Source organism: Haplochromis burtoni, unplaced genomic scaffold, assembly GCF_018398535.1.
Source record: "Haplochromis burtoni strain Fernald_Lab_line unplaced genomic scaffold, NCSU_Asbu1 Contig_4, whole genome shotgun sequence".
Lineage (NCBI taxonomy): Eukaryota > Metazoa > Chordata > Actinopteri > Cichliformes > Cichlidae > Haplochromis > Haplochromis burtoni.
The window spans coordinates 5,226,849-5,238,549 of record NW_024582365.1 but is presented as its reverse complement, the minus strand read 5'-3'; the positions used below and the strand labels follow the sequence as shown (position 1 = coordinate 5,238,549).

Sequence of the window (11,701 nt, the reverse complement as noted above, 5' to 3'; positions counted from 1 at the left end):
AATTTTTGCACCCATGATCTAGAAAATAGTTCTTGTATTGTAACAGCCCCACAGAGCACTGAAGAGTTGATTTTTAACTTGTGTACTGTTCTGCTCATTGTGGCTCCAAAACGTAGTAATGTTTTTTTTTTTTGTTTATTTGTTTTTTTTGTTAGTTTGTTTTGTTTCCAAAAATTTGTGCATATTGGGGGGAAAAATGGAGTAAAGGTTTACAAAATATCCATTATAAATTGGTGAGTAGGGCTGGGCGATCAATGGCGATATACGATATATATCTCGATTTTTTTTTTAATATTTTTTTTTAAGCCATAAAGTAAGAACAAAAAAAAAGAGTTCTTAGTCCAAGCTGTCCCAGATGTCACACAGGCACTTTTATTAACATTCAGCATAGATGTACGTAAAATAAATTATTAGCATTTATTAAATAATAATGCTCCATAAATAAAATAACAGTGTTGTTTTTGTGCATAACAAAAAGCTCACAATTGTGCAGTCAAAATGTAAACTAAAAAGATGCTGAGCATAATAATAAAGACAGATTTTGCAGCTGCTCTGTTCCTAAGTTCTACTGCGTGACTGACAGCCTTGAGTTTGAAATCCGCTCTGTAACCAGGCCATTTGTGGTCCTTATACACACACAATACGGTAATATCATGTTGAAGGACAGTACGTAGTACTCCACGAGGTTCCTGACTACGGTAGTCGTAATGCTCTGACAATCCATCAAGCGGTGTGGCTTCGTAGCTTACCAAAGTTGTACTAAAACATTTTTTGACAGATTGCTGAGCGTCGTGTAGCACATAAAATCGGTTATCGGTCAGTAAGCACAACCAGAATTCATACATAAGGCGCACTGTCGATTTTTGAGAAAATTAAAGGATTTTAGGCCAAACGCGTTAGCGCGGTTAGCTCGTTAACACGTTGACACCGTCCAGCCCCATGCACGTGCCGATCCGTGGTAACTCGCTAACGGAGATTTGTCGCATTAATGCAGCGTTAATGTCATTTTAACGAGATTAACGCTGGCAGCACTAAAATAGTAATCTCCAAATGTTTTCTTTTTACCGACCAGCTCCTCTGTGTCCTTCTTGTAGCCTGCAGTTGAAATGATGGGGGAGGGGGAGTTGTGTTCAGTGAAGGAGAGAGGCGAGGCAGAGTAATTTTGCGTACAGACAAAAGTGGACGAAAGAGAGGCAAACTTGCGGCTGCACAAGTATAATTATAACGTAACATAGACTATATCGATATAAACGATATCTTCACATCTCATATCTCGTATAAAAATATATATCGATGTATTTAAAAACTTGATATATCGCCCAGCCCTGCTGGTGAGTGTTATGCAAAGTAAGCAATGATCTCAGTTGACATTAATGTGCTTACAGGTAGTCGACGTATTGTAGACGTTATGGATGTGAACACCCAGAAAGGAATTGAGATGTCGATGGCTCAGTGGCGACGGTACTATGAGACGCCACCATCAGAAAGAGAAAAACTCTACAATGTCATCAGTCTAGAGTTCAGTCACACCAGACTGGAAAACCTGGTGAAACGGCCTGCTTCGGTGAGAGTTTGCACAGTTTTACACATGACGTTTACAGAAACTGTACTTGTTGAAGCAACTGTTTGGGGGGAAAAAAAAAATGGATCCGTAACTTCACCTTTAGTTATTGACCAACTGTGATGTGTTAAGCAGAAAGTGGTGCTGATCATCAGAATAGTCTCGGGTTTGGTGCTGAAATTTTAATTGTGTACTTCTGTATTACACAGGTGGACCTTATTGACTGGGTGGACAACATGTGGCCCCGTCATATCAAGGAGAGGCAGAGGGACTCCACCAATGCCATCATAGACATGCACTATCCCAAAGTACAGAAGTGAGTAAATTAACAACATTTAACATTTGCTGTGCTGTAGAGAAACCACCATCATGACCCTCTCCTATATCAATGCAAATGTAAGCTAGCTAATCTGTATGCCAGCTTCTGTTCACATTTTAATCTTGTTTGATGGTTTTCAATCCTGCCTTCATATCTCTCAGGTACTGTCTCATGAGTGTGCAGGGCTGCTTCACAGATTTCCACATTGACTTTGGAGGCACTTCCGTCTGGTACCACATTCTGAGAGGAGGAAAGGTCAGTTTGAATGTCACACCGCACAAGAACTATAGATTTAACGAGGTGTCCATCAGAATAGTTGTTAACTTTGGTGGTTTTAACAGGCATATTTCTATGTGTATGTAGGCTGTTGTTGCACAGTTGCAACGCTAACTATGAGTCCCACATGCAGCAAAGGAGCTATGTGTGCATCTCTGCACTCACAGAGGGTTTCTAGAAGGAGAATTTGTTTCCCACTTTACAGCCTTTACCATTGAGAGAAATTTGGTGGCATTAAAGGAGAATAAGCAAGAAGGAGAAGAAAGGTGTATTTTACTGAAGATGCAAACACTGAGGTTACTGCAAATGATAAGTTGGAGCTTTTTCTGAAATGGATACAAGCGTGTAGGAATTCTGAACATAATAGTAAAGGTACATTAGCTAACTTAACAATTGTGGCTTTTGTATTTAAAAAATCCAGGTAGGCTGCTGTGTTTACAGAAACTCTAACAGCAGTGCCTATAACAGCTGGGTAAAAACTTAATCTGGGACAGTCCTTTTCTTCAGTCTTGCTTTCAGAATAAATCAAAGTATGATCTAATGTTATCACACTTCTTGTTATTATGCAGTAAATACTGACGGGGACATTTTTATGAGTGCATGCCAGTTCCTTTAATAAATTCAATTCTTGTTAGCAGACTAGAGGGAAGATCAAATTGTTTAGTTGGCATGCATTGCAGATTCTAACTAAGATTTACTTTCCCCCTACAGGTGTTCTGGCTGATTCCACCCTCACCACAGAACCTGGAGATGTATGAGAACTGGGTTTTATCAGGAAAACAGGGAGACATCTTCTTGGGGGATAAGTGCCATGACTGTCAAAGGATAGAGCTCCATCAAGGGAACACCTTCGTCATCCCATCAGGTCTGTTCTGTAATAGAATAATAGCGTTAGTACATACAGTTACAGACGAGGGTAGAGACAATGTATGTAAGCCTCTCACACATGTAAACAAGCATCCTGTGTTTAAAATGGTGTAGGGTGGATCCATGCTGTGTACACACCAGAGGACACATTGGTGTTTGGGGGGAATTTCCTCCACAGCTTTAACATCCCGATGCAGCTCAACATCTACACCATTGAGGATCGCACACGGGTGAGCAGCAGTTAAACAGCTCACTGTTTAAATGTCTTTATAAATCATTTGAGATTTTAGAGTAATGTAATACATGATTCAGGGCCGTGTGGAAATTACAAGGGGGGAAAAAGACAAGTCTAAAAAAACCATTTAGTACCTTTTCGGGTATTCCCACTGTAGAAATCTGATGCCAGTACTGTCATTTTCTTGAAATTGAAACATGTATGCATCTTTTGGTTCTTGGATATGAATCCAGGGGTTGTAAAGCACTATTCACACAATTGTAGCCCACTGACAGGGTTACTGCAGGTCATTAAAAAGTCTGAAAGGAAAAACTAGACCTCAAATTGTGTGAGAGATTGTTGTATATTATAACTTTGGAGATGCTGTGACTTTAACTGGTAGATGAAATCAAAATGAGCTATGGAAAATATGAAGTTTATTTTGAGACTATGTCAAGTTTCTTTTCCTTTCTTAAATTTAGCTATAACACAGGTTAGGTATCCGGCTTGGTTAGCCCACACACACAGGTGTTCAGCTTGTATCTGGACTGCTGTGTCTGCAGTGACACCATATTTTTTTTAAATATATATTTCTAAGAAGAAGTGAAAACCACAGCTACCGTGTGACAAATGCTTCTTTTTTGTGGTGCTTGACAGTAGCTGTTAAACAAAACAAAACAAAAAAAATAATATAGTTGCATAGGTGCAGCTGAGAATTTTAAAAAAGACATTTAATTATTAACAATTTGGAACCATTGTAGATGCATTACAAGCATGTAACTTCCTACATGTTCCTATAGGAACACATGTAATATCAATGTTCCCATCCTGTATGTGGTATGGCTCATATTTCCGTCATTTATTTACATGGATTGCTATACATATGGTTTCTGTTATTTGTAAATGTTGATCTATCTATAATATAAGCATAAATAGTTTAATTAGTACTAAATTAGGGTTAAATATGATTTTGAGCAGTGTTTAAAATGAACCTTTACATGGTTTCTTAGAGAGAAAAGGACATTTTCAACATTTTGCTACAGGTCAAACACTTTAACCTTCACTTTATAATCAATAATAGGAGCTTTTAATTGTGATAGAAATAGAAACGAAGAAGGAAATAATTGAAAAAGCAAGGCAACACTTTAGCTCAAACGAATGAATTGACATACCCATGGTTCATGTGACTACTTGGTTGCTTTTATGTCCATCGTGGTTCTTTGGACGTTTTATTTACCTGCGTAAAAATGGTGTATATTACAAACTGGCCTCAGTCACGCAGGTTCTGGATACAAATATGCAGAAAAAACCCAGCAGTTTTTTATTTGCCGTAAATATTTGAATCAACCGCCATATTGTGATGTTATTAGTCTTGGTACCCGAGGTAGTTTATGGGCCAAGTTTCATAAAGATTGAACCAATCCACTAGGGGGAGTTCAGGAACAGAAATGCAGACATAAATATATCATTATTATATAAGATTTAGCAGTTCTTCCTGGTCTGTTTTTATCAACATCCCCTAGGTGCCAGCAAAGTTCAGGTACCCGTTTTACTATGAGATGTGCTGGTACGTCCTGGAGAGATACCTTTACTGTCTGACCGACATCTCGCACCTCACCCCTGAGTTCAAGAAGTACTCCCTCGGTATAGGTAAGGATAAATGTACTCAGATAAAGACCGCTGCCCCCCCCCCCTTTTTTTTTCTTTCCTACAGAACACAAACATTTGTTTATCACTTACTTTAACTTTAAACACTACATGCTTCCTTTTTTAAGGCTTAACACCAGCTGACCTCGAAAACAATGCCTACACTGGTAATGGTGCTTCCAATGAAGATGACACTGATGATGAAGATGAGGATATCAAGATCAAGGAGGAAGATGTCGAAGAAGAAAAACCAATCCAAGTTAGCAAACCCCGGCCCGTGCTGACCCCCTTTGAGCTGGAAGGACTGTGGAACCTTTTAGGAAAACTGGAGGAGCTGCCGAGCCACAAAAAGTGCGTCCCTGAAGGAATTGCGAATGCTGCAGGCCTGCTTGAGGACATGAGGGTGAGAGTCACCAAAGTTCCTTGCGTTGATCAACTTAGAATGTAGTCACATGCTCTATTTAATATATTTAGACCAAATACTCATCTGTCATTTCCATATTTTTTTTGTCTAGGCTGTTCTGACAGATTGTGCCGATGACAGCCCTAAGCTAGCCTACACTGGAGAGCCCATAGTCAGATGGCCTGAAAGGGTGAGTAGTGAACTATTTTTCTAAGCTTTATTTTTAATCATCTGCCTGATGTTTGTGGGACTCAATCATAACATGCATTTTGCCTGCTGGTCTTGTATATGTAGCCATCATGGTACCAGCCTCCCACTCCTCCTACACCTGTTCTTTACCGTCCTCGCTTGGGACCCACCCTCCACAAGCCTCTGGGTCAGAAGACCAAACGGTCTTCCATCTCCGCCTTGAGACGGAGACGGGTGAGGTGCAAGCGCTGTGCTGCCTGCTGCAGGAAGGAGTGTGGCAACTGCCAGTACTGCCATGACATGAGGAAGTTCGGTGGACCTGGGCGCATGAAGAAGAGCTGCGTCATGCGACAGTGTCTAGCAGTAAGATTTCATACCCATCATTGTATTTATATACACTGAAATAATTATGCTGTCCATCTGTAAATGCATGCAGAAGAAACACTGAAAACTGTTAAAACATACTTTTACTGAAGCGTCTTACTCTAAAGTGTGTTGACAAACTGAACTGGAAAATCATTCTAAAGTTTTGATTATACTCAGTTGCTGAAGACCTGACAGCTAAGTTAAAAAAAAAAAAAAAGCAGGCAGGTGTGTGCCAAAGGTTACATCACTCAGACCCTTGCCGACTCATAGACACCGAAAGTATAATCAAGGCTTAACAAGTGTCCTGTCAGTATTATATGTAAAACTTCGGGCTTTATTTTGTCCACCACCTAGCCTGCGTTACCGAACACAGCACGATGTGCCATATGTGGAGAGGGGGAGTCAGATGAAGCAAATCCAATCACTCACACCCTCATGGAGTGCTCTGTGTGTTCAGAAATCGCCCATCGACAATGCATTAAGGTGCGTCTGCTTCTGATCTAGCGTATAAATTAAGGACATTACACAGTTATTGCATTGATGCTTTTTGCATTTGTGATCAGGTTTTGTAGTTTCCAATTCAAACATTTACCTGTTGTGTTTTAGGAACCTGGTGAGGGGAAGATCAATAAGGACTTACCGAGTTGTTGGGAGTGTCCCAAATGTTACCAAGGAAAAGATTCAGCATCAGAGGTGCTTAAATATATTTCTTACATTTACTTTGATTCCTTCTTGCTTTAGCTGGTTCATTCTTTCAGACGTGTTTTTTTTTTTCTTTTCCCTTTATTGTTTATCAGCCACTTCCTGTTGCCTTATAGTTGATGTTGATACACTAATTAATAATGACACTCCCATATCAGTCTTCCAGCGATGAGGAAAGTGAAGAGTCAGAAGGCTCAACCTCCTTGCCACAGTCCAAACTTTCATACAGGGAAGGAATTGGTGTTGGTGAAGAGGCGGGTCCAGCAAAACGTAGCAGACCCCAAGGCCGGCCAACAGCACCACCGCCTTCTCAGAAACTGCTACTACAGCATCAACAGAGCCGCAAACGAGCAACTGAGCTTCAGCTCAGATATAAAAAGAGAGTAAGTTGGGGATACTTAAGTTTGTTTCACATTGATTTGTATTTTTTTTTTAGTTGCTACTGATTTTCCAACTGAAACACCTGTTTGGGGAAACTGTCTCTGACTTTAAATAATAAGCTAACACTTTATCTATTCATAGATTAGTTTTTTCTGTAGCTGACTCTTCCCTACATCTTTTCTTTTTATTGCAGCTGAAACTGGATCGGGTCAAAATGTTAACAGTAAGTGGTGCACTTATTTCTGCAGTTATTCTGTATTGCATTTGAAACTGTTGCATTTGTGAAGTTTTTTTTTATCAACTTTTCAATGTTTTATATCTGCAGCAGATGACACAATTATGCACAACCATTTTTTTGTAGAACTAGATTTGATGTCTGAAACATGTCATGTCTTATTGATATTTGCCTTTTCCCTCTAAACAGAAATCGTCATCTCTAGCTCATTCCCCGAGGCTGCTGGGCTCCAGGGTGCTGCCTCGTCTGCGCTCTCCAGCGAGCAGACTACCTCAGGGCAGAGGTCAAGATTCCACCTGGGCGAATGGGTCTTCTTACCACAGCAATCCAGTAGAGACCGAGTCCTTTGAGCAGCAGCAGCAGTCTTCCCATGGTTTAGTGCTTGCACCCAAAGGAGAGCCCCGCAGGGGGAGAGGGCGAGGTGTGAGGCTGCGGGGAGGAGGGGCAGGAAAAGGCATCAGAGGTGGTCAGAGTCACGCAGAGTTGGAAGAGGACAGTGAGGACAGCAGCAGCAGCAGCACCAACAGCAGCAGCAGTGACGACGACGAAGAAGAAGAGAGTGGGCAGAACAGTGGGAGGGGAGGTGATAAAGAGAACCAGCCACAGTTGAGACGGGAAGGACAGGCAGCCAAAGAAAGAGAAGAGGACGGGTTTGAGATGGCCAACCAAAATGGAGCAGATGAGGATGAAGAGGAGGAGATGGAGCAGGAAAGTCGAACAGGGGACAGAGATGCAACATATCTTAATAAAGTCACACTCCAAAGGCCAACCAGAGCCAAACAGGACGCGTCAGCTATTGTCCCCAAATTAGAGGCTGTCGCCCCTCACACTGCTACTTCCACAGTACACAGCCAGCCCAGAGCCCTCCTCAGACCCCCAATTAGAAATCGCAGCCCCTGTCCTGATCAGCACTCAAATAGGCACACACCACCGCAGACTCGCAGTGGACACACTGGCACTCGCACTTCCCACTCAGAGAGACTTGAGGCCTCAAAAAGAATGAGACTGACCAGGCCAGCCAAACTGAACAATGGAGCTTCCTCGTCTTCATCTTCTGAGCTTCCCCATCTCCGCGTCCCTCTGTCTGCCCTGCAGGAAGGAGGGGGCGAAGCAGAAAGGGGGAGTGTCGGGAATAACCCAAGTTGTGAGAGAGAGGTGTGGGTGTCTGTCTTCCGCTACTTAAATCGTGCAGATCTCTGCGTCTGCATGGCAGTCTGCAAGAACTGGTACAAATGGTAAGACTTCTTCCCTGACACTTTACTAACAAATCTCCTTAAAGTGTTTTTTGTTTTGCTACACTCATAAAAAGCAAAGTAAAACATACGCGTTCAGGCCCATTCTACCTAATTTAAATTACAAATCACTGACGTTACTTGTGCTGGCTACAAATGATGGCTTGTTCTCTGGTTAATGTGGCCTCTATAGCTGGTCTCTGCATTAAGTTAAAGAAAAGCTTCACACTTTTTAAGAGAGCTTTACAAACCCTACTGGACTTTTGTTTTTTGTAATTCAGCAAAGTGATGACTGTTACCTGGCTGATCACCTCAGGATCTCAGCATTTTTATCTGATATTTATGATAACTCTGAATCTGGACCTTTTTTTAAGTTGTTAAATTATGCCAGACTACAGGTGTGAATCGCACGATCGAGGTATGTTTAACTGGGCCGTCTTGTGGGTCATTTCAATTTCATGTTGTAGAGGCAGGATAATTTTGCTTCTACTTTTTAAATGTTAAAAAGATTTTAGTAAGATTCAGTTGGATTTCAGTCTTTAAAATCAATTCAGACCACTTTGATTTGTATTTGTTAAAAGGCCCAGTGAGCCCTTTTGAAAGCCTAAAAGATGGTTTATTTAGACTGTATCGCTGACCCATATATCTACAAATGCACAGATATGTTCTTTATGCATATGTTTTCATCTGTAGGTGTTTAGACAAGCGGCTTTGGGCGCGGATTGACCTAAGCATCAAGCGCACGGTTAGTCCTCAGGCCTTGACAGGCATCATAAAGAGACAGCCGGTCACACTCAACCTCTCCTGGACCAACATCTCTAAAAAACAGCTCAGCTGGCTCATTGACCGCCTGCCTGGTACACACTCAAGTTTTCTTCCAGGATTATTGAATTCTGAAAGGGACAATATAGATGTATTAACAATATTAACACATAAAATGGGGACTCAATTTTTAGATTGTATGGCATTAAACACTATTTAAATCTTACCCATTTTACAGGGCTGAAGGATCTGATGCTGGCAGGTTGTTCCTGGTCCTCTGTTTCAGCTCTGTGCTCCTCTGGTTGCCCTCTACTCCGTTCACTTGATCTGCGATATGCAGATGCCGTCAAAGATGCTCAGATCAGGGATCTAGTCACTCCTCCAGGTAAGGAAAGGGGAGCCTCAGAGGGTACAAAGTGATCATACGATGTGCATTATCAAGTAATAGACTTAGTATAGTTTTCTTTCTTTTTCGTGTCTTTTCCTTTTCCTTTCTCCCTTTCCTTTACCAAATTTACAGAATGTCTCTGCTTGTTTTCTTTCATCTCTGGTCCAGGCTGTGACAATCGTAGTCAGTTGCGGTCCATGCAGTGTTTGCGGCTAGCAGGTTTGGACATTAGCGACTCCACTCTGCGTCTGGTGATCCGCCACATGCCCCATTTAACAAAACTGGATCTGTCCCACTGCAACAGTCTCACCGACCACTCCATCAATCTGCTGACTGCAGTGGGCTCGTCCACGCGAAACACACTCACAGAACTCAATCTGGGAGGTAGGAAACTGTTGGGAAGTATATGGACTGGACAGCATTTCTGGGAAGTTTCATTCAACTGGAGATAAATGTTTTCACGTTTCTTTTCCAGGCTGCAGTAAACTGACAGATACGTGTCTGAAGTATCTCCGCCGTCTCTCTTGCATCATGCTGCTTGACCTACGAGGCTGTAAAGGTGTCTCCCGCAAGGCCTGTGAGGCGTTCATCTCTGAGCTGTCGGTCAACACACTCTACTGCCTATCGGACGAAAAACTGATCCAGCGGATATCCTAAGCGGCTCGCCTTCTCTCATTGCAGACGTGATTTGGGATGCAAAAGCGGAGGGAGTGGATCCTGATGTGAATCTGTACAACAGAGAGAGGCAGGGAAGCTCATGCACCTGTGCCACGTAAAGGAAGGGTGGGGTCTAAACTGGGAGGGCTCGCTGACTGGTGCTGTTGGGAGGGGGACAAATGGCATGTCACAGCTGGAACAATGCTTCTTTTCTTTACATTTTATTTTGCCATGTACTTAAAAAGGAAAAAAGGACTCAGGAGCTTTTTTGCTGTTCTTTTGGGACTTCGTGGTGAGTGGAGAAAACATCTTTTTTTTTTTTCTTTTTTTTTTCTTTTTAATTTTCCTAAGTGGGAGAATGCAGGCAATTAAAAGCTGTATTAGACTATACATCCTGTGGATATCAAAGTCATCAACTCTTCTTTGGACAGAGCCAGTCATGACTGTCATCACAAGCTTTCTGCCTTGAGAAAGATAAGCAGAGACTTTGAGTTTCATCCGCAGAACAAACATGCATTGTTTTGTTGAACTTAACTGATTTCAGCTACTTTTGGGTGCTTCAAGCATATTAATATCTTTTTCTGTTCAATTGTTTGATGACTTGCGCTTCATGCACAACAGCTATGCTTTGATACTTAAAAAACAAACAAACAAACAAAAAAAAAAAAGGAAAGTAAAGGTGAAAGGACTTCGATGTCAGACTTGGGAAACGTGAGCTACGGGAATGACCTATGTTTACCAGATGTTTATTCAGCTTTGTAAGTCACTGGTTGCGACACAAGTCCAGTTGTATGGTGTACATGGATGCTAAGTGTGTAAGAAAGTTAAAAGTGTGAGTAGGCAATCAACATGGCAAGAAGACCTCACCCCAACAAAAGGGCAGGTTGCATTAAGTGTAGGGGACGAGCCAAGGATAAGGTGTCAGATAAATGGTGCATTTTCAAACAACGTTAGACTTCAGGTGCTATAATTTCCAAACTCCTTTTGCTTTGTTTTTGTACAGAGACAACATTTAGAGCAAAACTATTCTAGATTAAACCGCTCCCCACCTGTCTTTGATACACTTGTTTTGCTTTCATTTACAAATAAAAAGAGAGGAAAAAATGTGACCATCTACTTTTCACATGACTTTGTCAGATTCAGTGTAGAGATGTTTTGTTTAGGGAGGTGGGGGTTCTGCTCATTTCTTTGTTCCCTTATAGTGTTATGGCTCTATATCAAAGGTCTCCTCCCAGACTGCTCCTCCTGGCCATATCCCTTAAAAATGAATATAAGAATATAAATGTATACTTTTGTGTAAATGTGTTTTTCCTCTTTTAGATTATCAAAACGGGGAACCTGTAGCATTGTAATTATTTTCAGAAGCCTTTTTCACTTTATGTTATTTGTGTTATTTTTCAAGAAAAAAATAAATAAAAGAATGATAAACAATGGCTGGGTTTCGTGATTTCTGTTGAGCTGAAAGTGGGGAAGATGCACTGCAATTACATCACTAGTATTTT

At 41.4% G+C, this 11,701-nt stretch overlaps 1 protein-coding gene across 2 annotated transcripts in view; it reads left to right on the top strand.

The window, feature by feature from the left end:
- The window catches only part of kdm2ab (lysine (K)-specific demethylase 2Ab), a 15,698-nt gene extending 4,068 nt beyond the window's left edge, over positions 1-11,630 (top strand). The window contains exons 6-23 of one of the 2 annotated variants that reach the window (XM_014334859.2): positions 1,386-1,564; positions 1,771-1,877; positions 2,042-2,135; positions 2,868-3,021; positions 3,138-3,253; positions 4,761-4,887; positions 5,013-5,287; positions 5,400-5,477; positions 5,582-5,839; positions 6,197-6,325; positions 6,449-6,535; positions 6,703-6,927; positions 7,119-7,148; positions 7,350-8,395; positions 9,086-9,249; positions 9,393-9,539; positions 9,711-9,926; positions 10,018-11,630. In XM_014334859.2, coding sequence (XP_014190345.1) covers positions 1,386-1,564; positions 1,771-1,877; positions 2,042-2,135; positions 2,868-3,021; positions 3,138-3,253; positions 4,761-4,887; positions 5,013-5,287; positions 5,400-5,477; positions 5,582-5,839; positions 6,197-6,325; positions 6,449-6,535; positions 6,703-6,927; positions 7,119-7,148; positions 7,350-8,395; positions 9,086-9,249; positions 9,393-9,539; positions 9,711-9,926; positions 10,018-10,199 — 3,614 coding nt within the window. In that variant the 3' untranslated portion in view covers positions 10,200-11,630. The other variant, XR_006054501.1, reaches the window with a different exon arrangement.
- Positions 11,631-11,701: the final 71 nt, after the last annotated feature.